Genomic DNA, 16,915 nt, shown 5'->3' on the forward strand with positions numbered 1-16,915 from the left:
AAAGCTGCCTTAAATTCCTGCTCCTATCAAACAATCAATCAATCGTATTTATTGAGCGCTTACTGTGTGCCGAGCACTGTACTAAGCGCTTGGGAAGTCCAAGTTGGCGACATCTAGAGACAGTCCCTATCCAACAGTGGGCTCACAGTCTAAAAGGGGGAGGAGACAGAGAACAAAACCAAACATACTAACAAAATAAAATAAATAGAATAGATATGTACAAGATAGAGTAATAAATATGTACAATCAATCAATCGTATTTATTGAGCGCTTACTGTGTGCAGAGCACTGGACTAAGCGCTTGGGAAGTCCAAGTTGGCAACATATAGAGACAGTCCCTACCCAACAGTGGGCTCACAGTCTAAAAGGGGGAGACAGAGAACAAAACCAAACATACTAACAAAATAAAATAAATAGAAGAGATATGTACAAAATAGAAAAATAAAGGCTCCTAGGCCTTATCCATTGGGGGGGGTGGGTGCGTTTGTATGCATGTTTTCAGCTGCCATAGGTTACTGCCTTTAGAAGATGTTAAAGTGCAGCATCAGCTGTGAGGAGGTTGGGGCGGGCACACGATTGGCACCTCCGACAAACCCAAACATACACTAGGGTGTCGAGCCTATATACCTGTATATATGTATATATACATATATACATATTTACCTGTATATATGTATATATGTTTGTACATATTTATTATTCTATTTATTTATTTATTTATTTTACTTGTACATATCTATTCTATTTTATTTTGTTAGTATGTTTGGTTTTGTTCTCTCTCTCCCCCTTTTAGACTGTGAGCCCACTGTTGGGTAGGGACTGTCTCTAGATGTTGCCAACTTGGACTTCCCAAGCGCTTAGTACAGTGCTCTGCACACAGTAAGCGCTCAATAGATACGATTGATTGATTGAGCCGCGCCCTAAGCACGGGCCTGTGCTCTTTCAACTAGGCCACGCTGCTTCTTGTGAGTTTTCCCTTACGAGAAAACTATCTGTGAGCTGCAGACACCCATTTCTTTCTAAAACAGATGTGGGTCAGACCCGATTCAGCCCATTATTTTAGCGCTTCCCACAGTAGATTTGTTCGTGAGCCATCAGGTAACACCGTCGGGGGCCGGGGAAGCAGTGACAAATTAAAGGCCGCCCCTTTTTCAGCCCTTACCTCCTCCCCTTTCTGGATCCTCCGATTGGAGCTGATGATAATCTTGTGTCCTCGTTCGAATGTCACCACCTCTGCCACGCAATTCGGTGCACACGAATGGTTGATATACCTGCAGCGATAGTTGTGGGAAACAATTTTAATTCCAAGAGCCCTCTGGGAGGGGAGGGAGAGGAGGGGGGCCCCGCCAGCCGGTTCATCTGCAGACCCAACAGACGGCATTTCTTTTCAGGCCTTTCATTTGGGCAGAGTTGGGCTTTCGGTTAAAAACACCCGGCGAATCACCGTCCTCCCGGCCCCTCCGCCCACAGCCGCCTTTTAGAGCCAAGGGGGAAACGGCTGCGTGTGAGGTCACCCACCTCGCAGGGCCTCCTGTTAGCGTGGCGTCAATGACGTGGTCGTTGTCGATGCGGAACATGTACACACCGCGATTCTGGGGGCAGAGGAGAAATGGGTGTTGGACGAGAAGTCCCCGCGGTCCTCAATCAATCAATCAATCAATCGTATTTATTGAGCGCTTACTATGTGCAGAGCACTGTACTAAGCGCTTGGGAAGTACAAATTGGCATCACATAGAGACAGTCCCTACCCGATAGTGGGCTCACAGTCTAAAAGGGGGAGACAGAGAACAGAACCAAACATACCAACAAAATAAAATAAGTAGGATAGAAATGTACAAGTAAAATAAATAAATAAATAAACAGAGTAATAAATATGTACAACCATATATACATATATACAGGTGCTGTGGGGAGGGGAAGGCGGTAAGGCGGGGGGATGGAGAGGGGGACGAGGGGGAGAGGAAAGAAGGGGCTCAGTCTGGGAAGGCCTCCTGGAGGAGGTGAGCTCTCAGCAGGGCCTTGAAGGAAGGAAGAGAGCTAGCTTGGCGGATGGGCAGAGGGAGGGCATTCCAGGCCCGGGGGATGACGTGGGCCGGGGGTCGATGGCGGGACAGGCGAGAGCGAGGTACAGTGAGGAGATTAGTGGTGGAGGAGCGGAGGGTGCGGGCTGGGCAGTAGAAGGAGAGAAGGGAGGTGAGGTAGGAGGGGGCGAGGTGATGGAGAGCCTTGAAGCCCAGGGTGAGGAGTTTCTGCCTGATGCGCAGATTGATTGGTAGCCATTGGAGGTTTTTGAGGAGGGGAGTGATATGTCCAGAGCGTTTCTGGACAAAGATAATCCGGGCAGCAGCATGAAGTATGGATTGAAGTGGAGAGAGACACGAGGATGGGAGATCAGAGAGAAGGCTAGTGCAGTAGTCCAGACGGGATAGGATGAGAGCTTGAATTAGCAGGGTAGCGGTTTGGATGGAGAGGAAAGGGCGGATCTTGGCAATGTTGCGGAGCTGAGACCGGCAGGTTTTGGTGACGGCTTGGATGTGAGGGGTGAATGAGAGAGCGGAGTCGAGGATGACACCAAGGTTGCGGGCTTGTGAGACGGGAAGGATGGTAGTGCCGTCAACAGAGATGGGAAAGTCAGGGAGAGGACAAGGTTTGGGAGGGAAGACAAGGAGCTCAGTCTTCGACATGTTGAGCTTTAGGTGGCGGGCGGACATCCAGATGGAGATGTCCTGAAGGCAGGAGGAGATGCGAGCCTGGAGGGAGGGGGAGAGAGCAGGGGCAGAGATGTAGATCTGGGTGTCATCAGCGTAGAGGTGATAGTTGAAGCCGTGGGAGCGAATGAAGAGCCCTGCCCTCGCAGGGCTGGGGCAGACGTGGACGCTCTCCGGGGCCCCCGGCTCCCCCAGACTCCCTGATTTCCACCGTTAGGCCAGTAGGAAACGGAGGAGCGACAGAAAGGGCTGGGCTGCCTACGCTGCCCGCCGTCTCTCGGGCTAGCCCGCAAAAACACGGGGGCATGAAAGATAGGGGCCCCATTATGACCACCTTCCATAACCGCGTACTGGCAACCGCTGGCCAGTCAATCATTTAAAGTCAGCAGCATCCAAACCGGGCACGAAACCAACCACCGGAACCTCCTTCCGGCTAGGAGTTCCACGACTGATGTTCATTTCTCAAAATGTTGGGATTTTGGGCCCACGATCCAAGATCGGATGCTCAGTCTGGGGCAGGGATCGGATACTGGTACTTAAGTAACGCTAATAATCAGGGTATTTGTTAAGTGCAGTGTCCTAAGCGCTGGGGTGGATACAAGGAAATCAGGTTGAACATGGTCCCGGTCCCACCTGGGGCTCACACTCTTATTCCCTATTGGACAGATGAGGTAACTGAGGCCCGGAGAAGTGATGTGACTTGCCCAAGGTCACCCAGCAGACAAGTGGCAGGGCTGGGATTCGAACCCAGGTCCTTCGGACTCCCTGGGCTCTATCCACTAGGCCACGCTGCTTCTCTACCCAACCTCGGGAGGTGTGCCTGTGAAGAAAGGCGGGGGTGACGATGGGACAGGAGACAATTGAGAACTCTGTTTCCCGGAACAGCCCTGGCGAAGACGCAGCTTGGGCACGGAGAGGCAGGTGGTGCACGGCCGGGAGGGACCAAAGGCGGCCTACCTGCGATTCATAAAGCTTCTCCTTTCTGTTTGCGACTTCATTGCGGATGATGGTTCCGATGTATTCGATGACCATGGTGTGCTTCTCAATGTCTCTAGCAGCATATAAGCCCAGACCCTGTGGAAGGACACGGTAAAGCTCAGAAAGCCACCCCAGCGCACACGGTGTGTGGCGTCGGCACTGTCCAAGACCCACTGACCGATGCCTGGCCCCTGTGCCCGCCTTTGATGCTCCCCTCTCCCTTTCACGAATCAATCTGTTGGGCACCCAGGTTCTGCTTGGCTTGGTCTCTCTCAGCCACGGTGGGTACCGCCCCATCACCCACTTGTGCCTGGGCAAGGGCTTCTCCCGTCAACGTCTCTTCCTGCTGTTGGTTATCTTCTGACCCAGATGCGTTTCTCTTCGGCACTGATCATCATCATCAATCGTATTTATTGAGCGCTTACTAGGTGCAGAGCACTGTACTAAGCGCTTGATCTCTTCCCCATCTACGCCGAGTCTTCCCTGAACCACAATGGCCGCTACCGTACTACGCAGCGGTCGTTCTAGCTGGAACGCCACAAGTCTTTTGATCCCAGCTTAAGACAACTGCTCGCAGAATGTCCACGTCACCACGGCCTCCCGATCTGGTGCCGGGCGATGCGGGAGCGCCCAGTGTTGGAGGTGTTGATCGAACCGTGCGGTCCGCTGATAGGCCGGGCTGCTCACACTGAGGTCACGTCTGGAGCCCGGTGTCCAGGGGGCAACGGTGCTCGGCCCACTGGGCGTTCAGGCCGTCCGGCTCCAGGTTTCTAGCGCCGCACCGAGTGCACCGTCGGAACGAGGACAAGCGGGAAGCAGCCCGGACCCCAGCTCCGGTGTCCCGGACACTGGGCGTTCCTCAAGGGCTTCGGGGAGTCGTTAGGAATCCAACTCCACGGGTTGGTCATAAAAGGGACAAGTTGCCACTCTCCCAAACCCTTGTCCCTCCACGGGTGTGACGCCGCCTGATTTCTCAGCCTCACTTCCCTAGCTCTGCCAGCTTCCCTGCAGCTTCTCCTGGCCACACGCCCGAGCCGCCCGGCCACCTTAACCCCGTTGGACCCCAGGCTGCCTTCCAGGGGGTTTTATCTTTCACTCCACCCTACCTGCCCCTTGCCCTTTAGAAGCAAATCCTATACACAGTCTAGCCCCGGAACCCACCGCACTGCGCCAAGGCCTCCCAACTCCCCCTGACGTCTTTGGATGCCAAGCCTCACCGCGCCCCTGGACGGGGGTCTTGGGACGTCTACCCCAATTCTCTCGCCTGGCCTCCTCCCGGGGGCGGGTGTGGCCGTGGCCGGGGAAATCAAACTCACCTGAATCCGAGACCGAGCTAGGTACACGTTGGACTTCCATTCGGTCTTCATTTTACGGTACTGAGAGGACTTGGAATGGACAAACTGTTTACTGTAAGGCGCGTTCAGTTCTCCCGTTACTGTGCTCTGAAAGGATTTGGAGGTGCTGGTGCTGTTCAAGGTGTGAGGTCTGCAGGAGTTGGCAAGGAGACAGAAAAAAAAAATACAAGGAAAACTGAAGATCTCTCTGAATAAGGCTGCGGGCCGACTTGGTTCGGGTTCCCTCCGACACGGACACTGAAAGCCGGCTAGCAGAGACAACGCAGCGACTGCTCTGGTTGGGGCATGCGCATACACAGCCAAGGACGACAGGGTTTGTAAGCGGCGGACAATAGCACGAAGAAAACAAAATAAAACAAAAACAAAAAACAAAAAAACCACTAAGAAGCCTAGAAACCCTGGGCTGTACTATGTGAAGTTAAAACAAAATACCTTAACACAAACCTCTTGACATGGGTACTCATTTTAGGTTCGGAGCGGGCACAGCCCGTAGGGTTAATGGCAAGAGGAAGTTCCATCAGAGGATTTCGGCCGTAGCGGAAGGTGTAGTTCTCGCATGCCTCAACCCCGGGAAGCTGGAAAGAAGCAAAATCAATCAATCAATCAATCGTATTTATTGAGCGCTTACTGTGTGCAGAGCACTGTACTAAGCGCTTGAACGGCCCCTCGTTAGCTTGACTGGGAAGCGCCTCGGACATTCCCTCCTGGGTACTGGGACAACAGGCCGGCAGGCTACAGGGGGACGGGACCGGGTCCCGGGAAATCCATCCATCCAACTGCTATCACGCTAGTAGAGAAGCAGCGTGGCTCAGTGGAAAGAGCCCGGGCTTTGGAGTCAGAGGTCAGGGGTTCAAATCCCAGCTCCGCCAACTGTCGGCTGTGGGACTTTGGGCAAGTCACTCAACTTCTCTGGGCCTCAGTTCCCTCATCTGCAAAATGGGGATGAAGACTGTGAGCCCCATGTGGGACAATCTGATGACCTTGTAACCTCCCCAGCGCTTAGAACAGTGCTTTGCACATAGTGAGCGCTTAATAAATGCCATTATTATTATTATTATTATTATTATTACAATCACTCATCCTCTCCCGACTGGATTACTGCATCGGCCTCATTTCTGACCTCATTTCATTCCTGCCTCTTCCCACTTCAGTCCATACTTCACCCTGCTGCCTGGATTATCTTTCTACAGAAATGCTCTGGGCATGTCACACCCCTCCTCAAACATCTCCAGTGGTTGCCTATCAACCTCCATATCAAGCAAAAACTCCTCACTCTCGGCTTCAAAGCTCTCCATCCCCTCGCCCCCTCCTACCTCACCTCCCTTCTCTCTTTCTCCAGCCCGGCCTGCACACTCCACTCCTCCGGTGCTAACCTCCTCACTGGGCCTCGTTCTCACCCGTCATCATCATCATCAATCATCAATCGTATTTATTGAGCGCTTACTATGTGCAGAGCACTGTACTAAGTGCTTGGGAAGTACAAATTGGCAACATATTTGAACATATTCGTCGTCCCGCCGTCGACCCCTGGCCCATGTCCTACCTCTGGCCCAGATCGCCCTCCTTCCTCAAATCTGCCAGTCACACGTCCCCCCTTCAAAGCCCTACTGAAGGCTCACCCCCTCCGAGAAGTCTTCCCAGACTAAGCGCCCTTTCCCCAGCTCCCCTTCCCATGCCCACCACCCCGACTCGCTCCCTTCGCTCTAACCCCCTGCCCCACAGCACTTGTGTATATATATATATATATATATATGTACATATCTATAATTCTATTTATTTATATTGACGCCAGTTTGCTTGTACTGACGTCTGTCTCCCCGCTTCTATTACTGTAAGCCTGGCGTGGGCAGGGACGGTCTCTCTTTATTGCTGAATTGTACCTTCCAAGTGCTTAGTACAGTGCTCTGTACACAGCAGGCACTCAATACGACTGAATGAATGAAATCATCACCATCATCATCATCACTGATGGGATTTATTGAGCGCTTACAGTGTGCAGAGCTGCCCTCTCAAATTCACCTATAGGTACGGTGCGTGTGTGGCCGAAAAGATAAAAAGCAGGACCCCACAGTCCTGCCCACACTGTGCACACACAAAGACTGTACCTCTTTGGGTGGTGTTTGTGTGGGTGTGTGTGGGTGTGTGTTGTCTGCAGCGCCTTTCGCTGTTCCGAGTCTGGCTTTCTTGTCTCAAGCAGAACCCTACAAAGTCTCCTCAAAAAGCCGCTCCTTTCCCGAGTGCTGTGTGCCATGCTGCTCCATTTTAGCAATAGTCTCCCAGGTCTTACTTAGCACGCTGGTAACCTTGTCTGAAGTCGGTTTTTACTAACTCCTTACTACCTGAGTGTATTTTCAATCCCCAGGTAGAGAGGGGCAATGGGACAGGATTAAAGGCCACTGATCTGTAACTGAGTTCCGGGCCAAAGGACTTACCGATTCAGCAATTCTGGCCACGGCGGAGACTGTCAAGCCAAAGAGGTCTTCTCCCTTCAGATACCCAGGGAAGAGCTGGAGCATTTCAGAATCTTTTCTGACGGACGCCACGGGCTCCAAGATTTTATCCCAAACACCTGCATGTTGACAAAGAAGGAATTAAACTCCTGGTGACACAGACAGTGTAACAAGATGTACTGTAGAAAGACAAGAGACGGCATCCATCACAGGAACAGTCAGGATTCAAATGCTTGTGATTACTTTCTGGAGAGAGCTCAATGATCTTAATTGCAGTAACAGCAATTATTATTGGGGCGGCTGGGGGAGCGGGTTACTGAAAAGAGTTTGCGAACAGAGAGGGCTTATTATCACTGTGGAGTGTAAAGGGAATCCAAGCCAGGGCCTTCTACCTTGTTTGAAACAATACCCGCAAAAGTGCCCCTTCCCCTTAATCACATATTGATCCCTCACCCCCTCACTCAGACTCAACTGACACCCAGAAATCCTCGCAGGAGCTCAGAGGGTTTGTTGTTATATTGTACTCTCTGAAACACAAAGTGCTCTGCACACATTAAGCGCCCAATAAATGTTATTAACTGATTTAACTGATTTAATTTTAGACTGTGAGCCCACTGTTGGGTAGGGACTGTCTCTATATGTTGCCAACTTGTACTTCCCAAGCACGTAGTACAGTGCTCTGCACACAGTAAGCGCTCAATAAATACGATTGATTGATTGATTGATCTATTTTATTTTATTTGTACATATCTATTCTATTTATTTTATTTTGTTAGTATGTTTGGTTTTGTTCTCTGTCTCCCCCTTTTAGACTGTGAGCCCACTGTTGGGTAGGGACTGTCTCTATACGTTGCCAACTTGTACTTCCCAAGCGCTTAGTACAGTGCTCTGCACATAGTAAGTGCTCAATAAATACGATTGATGATGATGATGATGCAACCCTCTCTATTTCCACTCCCCACACAACCCACTTGTAAATAATAATAATAACAACAACAATAATTACGGTACGTCTTAAGCGCTTACTATGTCCCAGGCACTGTTCTAAGTGCTGGGGAAGATACAAGTTAATCAGGTTGGACACAGTCCTGTCCCACATGGGACTCGTACTCATCCCCATTTTACAGATGGTGTAACTGAGGCACACAGAAGTTAAGTGACTGGCCCAAGGTCACACAGCAGACACGTAGCGGAGCCGGAATTAGAACCCGTGCTCTTTCCAAAAAGCCGCACTGCTTCTCCATTATTGGATGTATTTGCCTGTTTATCTGTTTCGTCTGCGGTGTTAGCCTGGAAACCTCAAAGCAGGAACTGTTTGCCTTCGATAAACAATAAATTCAACTGATGGACCTTTGCAAGGCTTGAATCGGGCCTTAAGAAAACTAAACGAACAGCCTGAATTTTTTTTCAAAATACTCTTAGAAACGAGTCCAAGTAAATGTTCTTGTTCAACGAAATGATTTCTTCCCCCCTGCCCGCGCTGCGTGGTGATCATCAACGGCCACACTCGGCGGCCGAAGCCAGCTGAGAGAGGTCGTGTCCCGGGAGCGCCGGGATCCAGAGCAAATGCTCGGATGGTTCCCGGGAGGTGACCCCGGCTCTTCTTTTTCCGAGATGACTCGGCTTGGGCCCGGCCTGTTTTCTGGGGCGATGGGGGGGAAAGGAGCTAGGTCCAGCCCCCCTGCCAGAAGAGGGCAAGGGCCCCAAAAGGATGGACTGGAAACGGAACACCCCCCCCCCAGGATCTGCCCAGTCTGGCAGTTTCGGAAGGCGCCGACCATGCCGTTAGGAAAACAGGTCATCACGTGTGTCTCTCCCACCCAAGTGAAGGCTACCGCCGCTCAGCGTGGACAGAGGGACCAATCTGTTGGCGGTTCCCCGAGGACGCAGGGGGCTTCCTCCGGAAAGGGCCGGGTTACCTTTGGGAGATGCGGCGGCGAGGACCAGGTCGTCGTGGCCCTGCTCCACGATGCGGATGACGAAGGCGGGGAGGCCGTCCTTCTCCTCGATGGAACACAGGTAGCGGCAGCGGCGGTTGGCGTAGCGGGTGCTCCAGTAGAGCCGGCTGGCCTCGTAGCCCACAGGGAACAGGGCTTTGGGCGAGTGGAAGGCCTGCATCTGCTGCGGCAGCAGCTGGCCGATGGTGTGGAAGATGAGGCTCCCGACGCGGAACGTGTGGTCCCGCTCGCCTCGCTGCACGATGCTGGCGATCTGCCGCACCTCGTCCCGCTGGACGTAGACCCGCCTGAAGACCGCGAAGTAGCTGAGTTCTTGCTCGTGGGCTCCCTTTGGCTTGTGCAAGGGGCAGAGCATGGTTTTGTCCTTGAAAAACATGCATTGTGCTTTAATGGCGCAGGTAAAGTGATACATGTTGGTGCACCGCAGCCTGTGGCAGCCGCTGGTGGCTCCCATCTTGTGGCAGAAGACGCACTTCATCTGCAGGCCCCTCCGCAGCGCCAGCTCCACGTTGATTAAGGCGCCGGCCTGGGTCTCGTAGACCTCCGTGGACCACAGGGCACAGTTCAGATGGACCCAGAGGTCCAGGTCCAGGTTGAGGAGCCTGGCCGGCCCATCCGTGACCCCGTCCCCTTCCTCGTGGCAGAAGCAGCATTTGCGGTAGTCCCTAGGCACCGGGTCGGGTTTCAGGGACGTGCCCAGTTTCTTCAGAAACTCGTCGATCTCCTCTTCCCCAGGCGGCTTGAAGGTCCCCTTGGGGATCACGATCTGGATGCTCCACTTCTTCCACTTCATCCCCCTCCACTTCTTGCTCAGGGGCCGGCCGTCGTCCGAGCCGCCGTGCACGGCCCTCAGCCGCGGCTTTAGCTTGACCGTCACCTTCAGCTCGTCCGGCTTCGCCTCCGCTCGGGCCGCTTCGAAAGCCGGGGGGAAGGCGATGGGGGGCGACGCGGGCGGGGACGCTTGCTCCTGCAGCTGAGGGAGGCAGTGGACGTCTAGGGTGGAGATGTTGTTGCTGTACTGGTGGAACGCTTTGGGCGGCGTCTCCCTGATCGGCGACTGGGGTAAGGAGGGAAGCGAGTCCTGTAGGACGGAGAGAAAGGGCTTTAGAGGTGTCTCCCCGCTCGCCCGGGGTTGGGAGAAAGGAGACGGGGAGGAGACAGGGACGACAGCCACAACACCCGTGCTCTTCTTCCCTCTGGACCTGTTTGGGCTGCGGGGTTGGGTGGGGGAGCAGACCCCAGCTGTGTGCAGTGAGCAGGACGGCTGTACGTGGCACTCTAGTCGCCCCAGCACCCTCAATCCCAGTCCTCCCCACTCCTAAAAGGTCCCCTAAAAGGTCTCTTTCATCATCATCATCATCAGTCGTATTTATTGAGCGCTTACTATGTGCAGAGCACTGTACTAAGCGCTTGGGAAGTACAAATTGGCAACATATAGAGACAGTCCCTACCCAACAGTGGGCTCACAGTCTAAAAGGGACTGTGCCATACAAGGGTGAAGGGGAACAACGGGAGCTGGAATAGGAATTTTCTACTGGAAACAACCAAACTCTTGACATGTGTTTAAATCATACAAAAACCCCAAACCAAAAACACCCCTTCCCCAGCCCCCAACCTCAGGTTTACCTACAACCTTCCCTTTTAAGAGGTTGCGAGGAACTAGAGTGGGAGAGGAAGAGGTAAAAGATGACCCAGTGGCAAGCTGTACGTGCTTCTGGGATTCAACTGCGAATCCCAGAAACGTATTACCTTTCCTCACACTTAAGGACAGACTGCCAGGTTTCAAAGGGCATGTGTCTCCAAATAAAACAAAAATGACGCAGGGGATTTTTCTGTAGGAGAATTGTCATCTGGATCAAGTCTATGCCAGGTAAGCTTGGGGCTCCAAAAGGCGATTGAAAGTTGTGATTGAAAATGGGCCTGAAAGCAGAATAATTTTAGGGTCCAGAGAAGAGGACTGGAAGCCAGGAACTGAAGACTCAATTCCCGGATTACTAAATATTTGAAAATCTGATCTTCATTAAGTTGCATAATTTAACTTCACTGCCCCTGTGTATGTTTAATTCAGAGTTTCATGCAGGCATAATGCAGAACAAATGGTGTACAACTCCTCGTTAGGGAACACAAATGTTTGTGGCATAAAATTATTATAAATCACACATGACAGCTTCACTGTGATGTGAAATAGCAGGAAGAACACCCCGGGGATTCCTCCCAATGGTATTTTCTCAAAACAAGCACCAATAAGGTGCTCTTTAGTATATGACCAAATGCTCAAATTCTTACCTTGCTTTCTGAGTTCCTTGCTTGGGATGTTGTTGAGTAAAGAACAAAGCAGTTGTTACTACAGAAGACAATGTCCTTTTCCATTCTATCGGAGCTCTCTCTGGAATCCTGGGAACCGAAGAGAAGAGGCAATTTCAGACAAGCAAATTGCTCTCACGGAGCGATTCATAAAATTCAATCATTTAAAAATGACATTCGAGATAATCTGTATGGGGAATGCATCTTGGGGTCCCTTTATTTCCATCAGTAACATTCCCCTGCAATAAAATACAACCCTCAAAATATTACCCCTCGCATCCAATCTCGGATTCTTGTACCATGCGTTGGGACATGAAACACAAGTCGGGTTCCTTCAGTTGAAAACTGGGCAAAACTGCCCAAGCAAACCTAAGCTATAACTTTATTACTGAGAGGTGCACTTCCAAGGCAACATTTAATGTTACTAAATTTTGAACACACAGTTCTAACACTATGTAGCTGAAACATCTAAAACTGCTATTTAGCTTCTTGGCACGTGCACATTTAACCCACGCCAGTTTCCATTGCCAGGATTATATGTTATGCAGGCGAAAAAGGATTAGTGTTTAATGTGGGAATGGAATACAGCCAAGGACTCTTTTTTTGGCTTTTTTTTTTTCTAAAAAGAAACAAAACCAAAAACAAACTGTGCAGTCAAAAGAACTGAAACAAATGTTTAAAATCTGATTAAAGGCAAAAAGTTCTTTGCAAAACTATACTGAAATAGTTGAGATATGTCTCTAAACTGACTCCGTTCCTTTCTTCACACAATAAATGACTTAGCCGTGTCTCTGACCACAATAACTGACTCGGCCACTTCTCGCTAGGAAAGGAACCACTGTCAAAAAGCCAACACGTCTGACAGCCTATTCAACTTGGGTGATTTCGGGAGCCCGATCAATCAGAAGATCCCACATTCTTGAGGGACCCGTTGTAGCGGTTTCAACGGTAAAAACATATAACTCTGCACTGAAAGGTACCTGCTTCAGAGAAGCCAGATCTTTGAAAGATTTCCGCACGCCACTCCCAAGTATTACCACTTTGCAATGACAACACCACTGCGGTCTGAGCGCTGAGTGACCTCCCATGTTCTGATGGTGATCCTTATAACCAGTTATACCTACGGCACAGACACATTGGTTAGAACATAGGGCCAACGCGGCGTATTTCTGAGGGACTTAGGGGCCGTGTTTTCCGGGATTCCAGTTAGGTGGGATCACTAGAAGTGGGCTCTGGCAACGGACACGAGAATGTAAGATGACAAGACATAGTCTGCTTCGGCGGTGGAAGACTTAACTATGGATTAGAATCCCTGGAGCCAGCTTCTACTAAACTAACTCTCTCCCGGCAGCCAAAAGGTATCGAGAAAAGTCAGGGAGGTCCCCAAATCCAGATGATTTTGACCCGAACTAGAAATAAAACGTTAAGGTGCCACCATTAGGGGTATCCTGAAGACAATTTGGTTCTTTCCGAAAGGGACATGAGCTTAAAAAGAAGTGACCAGAAATGGGGGAAGCCAGATTTTGGCCAGAACCCGAAGAGGGCAGAATGAGTGGACTCACCATTGTTTGTGGGAGGAAATGGCCCATTAGGCTGCTTCAGTCGGTAAGATCCCATCAGCCTCGGGTGGCCCAGGGGTCCCGCCGGAGGCCCATGCAGTAGTAAGTGCTGTCGGTACTCCAAGCCCGGATTCATCCGGTGGCTGTTTATTAAGCCCATGGAGGAAGGAATATCAGGGGTGCTGCTCACCTCATAGCTGTTGGGGATTCGGACGTGCAGGAGGTCGGAAAATGCGGCCACCACACCGTTAATGTTCTAAAGCCACAACGAAACAGTGAATTAAAAGGTGCAAGGGTGGGGGAAATGCAGTAGAACAAGATGAGTTCCAACAGGGGGTCTGACACATAGATAAACGAAGAACCACCTAGACTAACTGCTGATTGAAAAGAAACCAGACTTTGAAAAGCCTCACATTCAATTCGTAGGGAATTGAGATTCTGAAGAACAACATTTAAATTAAAGACAGCTTCAATATCAAAAAAAGGAGCCCTCTCGTTACATCTTCAAGCTCGGAGAGAAAGTACTTGGAACATTCTCAGCATTGGAAAAACGCATTTGGAAAAATCCACTTTAAACAAAGCCAATGCCAGACAAACCTCCCCCAGACTCTCTCCCTTACCTCAGCAGCTGTGGGATGCAGGGTAATAGCTACAGATATGAGGCCGGACTTGGGGCCATTTGGGGATGGTCCAAATGCTGACCCAAAGAATAACGTGCCTGACCCGGGCTCCATTTTGACGTCATTGCGTCTGGCTTCGGAGCCTGATGGGAACACACATTCAAGAATAAATACGATTGAATGAATGAAAGAAGGAGAAACAAGATTTTTGCAACCTAACGCAGGTGACATGAATCAATCTCAGTGTATTTTCGAAGGCAAAAGAAAAAAAAGACCGACAACAGATTTTTCTCTTACCTTTTCCAGTACTGCTTGGAAGAATCGGAATGATGGGGGATGGAATAGGCTCTGGAGGTTCTTCCTTGACCAAAGACAAATCTGGATATCGGCTTATTTCCATTCCAACCACGCTTTCAGGAGAGGAAGAGGGAACAAAGCTGTCAGGAGTGTCCCGATCATCACAGTGATCTTGTACCCTGGAGGAAGGAAATTCCCAGTTTATCAAAATTCTAAAGCCCACTGACAGGAAGCTCAACAGCCATATATGAATAATTCCATAATCCATAATTTAGTTATATTAACGCCTGTCTCCCTCATTAGACTGTAAGCTGTTTGTGGGCAGGGAATGTGTCTACCAACTCTGTTGTAATGGACTCTCCCAAGCACTTAGTACAGAGCTCTGCAAACAGTAAGCACTCAAACAATACCATTTATTGACTGAATTCCCACTATCCACATTTGAGATCAAAATGGGTGATCTTTGGATTTGGCATTAATCAGTGACAAGTCCATTTAATTTAAGAAACACATACATATATGTATATATGTATATATGTTTGTACATATTTATTACTCTATTTATTTATTTATTTATTTAACTTGTACATATCTATCCTATTTATTTTATTTTGTTAGTATGTTTGGTTTTGTTCTCTGTCTCCCCCTTTTAGACTGTGAGCCCACTGTTGGGTAGGGACTGTCTCTATATGTTGCCAATTTGTACTTCCCAAGTGCTTAGTACAGTGCTCTGCACATAGTAAGCGCTCAATAAATACAATTGATGATGATGATGATGATACATGTCCTTTTGGAAAAACAGGTAGAAACTCACTCAACTATTGAGTACTTTACACAACACAGTAATCCACAACACAAGTCTCCATCTGATCATCTATATGGGGAGTCAACCCGTAACACAGTGACTTGCACAGATCTTTAAATTATATATTATAAATTATTTACGAAATCAATGTCTGCCTCTCTCTCGAGGCTGTAGGCCTGTTGTGTGCAGGGAATGTTTCTTCCAATTCTGCTGCACTGTACTGTCCCAAGCTCTTAGTACAGTGTTCTGCACATAGTAGGCACTCAGATATCTCCCCTCGTCCTACCTCCTTCCCTTCCCCACAGCACCTGTATATATGTATATGTTTGTACATATTTATTACTCTATTTTATTTTGTTAATATGTTTGGTTTTGTTCTCTGTCTCCCCCTTCTAGACTGTGAGCCCACTGTTGGGTAGGGACTGTCTCTATATGTTGCCAACTTGTACTTCCCAAGCGCTTAGTACAGTGCTCTGCACACAGTAAGTGCTCAATAAATACGATTGATTGATTGATCAAGATTTATGGAGAATATTATTGGTTCATCACTGATACGCTGTAGGAGCCCTGAAAAAATATTTCACTTTTATGTGCACCTCCTTAAAATTGTGTGAACCATCATCTCTTTTTCAAGGCTATGCTTGTTGCTTGTAAAATTGATAAAATGCTTGTTAAGTATCAAAAAAATGCCAGTTTTTTTTGTGCAGTGAGCATACTAATTCGATAAGGCACTCACCAGCAATAAAGCACTTCAGAGCACTGCTCGTTTTTCAAAATTTGGTTCCATAATCAAATTTGTTTGAAGCTGCCTATTTTAGAGATAGTTCACTTAATACAATCTGTCATTCTAGCAGGCCGGTATTTCTTTTTTTTTTTGATCAATTTGCAGTTACTGAACCTCCTCTCCAGTACATCACAAAGAAAGAGAAACACGGAGCTAGCTGGTAAACCCAATATATGAATTAGGCTTCATCTATTGCACAGCCACCCTCTGATAGAAATCTCTTTCAACACTCTTACGATGGCGCTAAAGATTTTTAATGCCAGTGCTTCAATCAATCAATGGTATTTAGCGCTTCCTGGGTGCAAGAGCACTGTTCTTGGCTCTTAGGAGAGTACAATACAAAAGAGTTGGTCGACCTTTCCCTTCCTACAAGGAGCTTATGGTCTATTTTTTTTACAAAATTCTCTTTGTTTGAGGTAATGCTGCAAAATTTACCTAGGATTAGTATTTCCTTTCTTTCTAAACTTTTTTTTCTTAAGGTATTTGTTACGTGCTTACTATGTGCCAGGCACTGTACTAAATGCTGGGGTAGATACAAGCCAATCAGGTTGGAGGCAGTCCATGTTCCATATGGTGCTCACAGTCTTAATCCCCATTTTAAAGATGAGGTAACTGAGGCACAGAGAAGTTAAGTGACTCGCCCAAGGCCACGCAGCAGGCAAGTAGCGCAACCGGAATTAGAACCCAGGTCCTTGTGCTGGGAGAAGCAGCATAGCGTAGCAGCTAGAGCATGGGCCTGGGTATCACAGATTCTAACCCTGGCTTCATCACTTGTGTGCTGTGTGACCTTGAGTATGTCACTTCACTTCTCTGTGCCTCAGTTACCTCATCTGTAAAATGGGGATTGATCCTTGTGAGCCCCTTATGGGACAGGGACTATGTCTAACCTGATTTGCTTGTATCCAACCCAGCACTTTGTACATTGCCTGGCACATTGTAAGTGCTTAAAAATACTATTATTATTATTATTCTGACTCCCAAGGCCACGCTATCCACTAGGCTACCCTGCTACAGGCATTTTGATCAACTCGAACAGAGTGATTAAAGCTCATTTCAGTCTTGCACTAAATAATGGTACCTTTCAAGTAAGTTAGCTA

At 49.1% G+C, this 16,915-nt stretch overlaps 1 protein-coding gene across 1 annotated transcript in view; it reads right to left on the reverse strand.

Annotated features, from left to right (window-relative positions):
• Positions 1–16,915, reverse strand: part of KMT2C (lysine methyltransferase 2C) — a 229,695-nt gene that overhangs the window by 3,705 nt on the left and 209,075 nt on the right. The window contains exons 49-60 of the mRNA XM_038755544.1: positions 14,230–14,408; positions 13,933–14,075; positions 13,316–13,568; positions 12,734–12,873; positions 11,736–11,843; positions 9,411–10,530; positions 7,474–7,610; positions 5,474–5,616; positions 5,003–5,171; positions 3,666–3,782; positions 1,519–1,592; positions 1,163–1,271 (exon numbers count right to left, since the gene is read on the reverse strand). Coding sequence (XP_038611472.1) covers positions 1,163–1,271; positions 1,519–1,592; positions 3,666–3,782; positions 5,003–5,171; positions 5,474–5,616; positions 7,474–7,610; positions 9,411–10,530; positions 11,736–11,843; positions 12,734–12,873; positions 13,316–13,568; positions 13,933–14,075; positions 14,230–14,408 — 2,692 coding nt within the window. The remainder of the gene's footprint in view (positions 1–1,162; positions 1,272–1,518; positions 1,593–3,665; positions 3,783–5,002; positions 5,172–5,473; positions 5,617–7,473; positions 7,611–9,410; positions 10,531–11,735; positions 11,844–12,733; positions 12,874–13,315; positions 13,569–13,932; positions 14,076–14,229; positions 14,409–16,915) is intronic.

Source organism: Tachyglossus aculeatus, chromosome 13 (genome assembly GCF_015852505.1).
Source record: "Tachyglossus aculeatus isolate mTacAcu1 chromosome 13, mTacAcu1.pri, whole genome shotgun sequence".
In the NCBI taxonomy this organism is placed as follows: domain Eukaryota; kingdom Metazoa; phylum Chordata; class Mammalia; order Monotremata; family Tachyglossidae; genus Tachyglossus; species Tachyglossus aculeatus.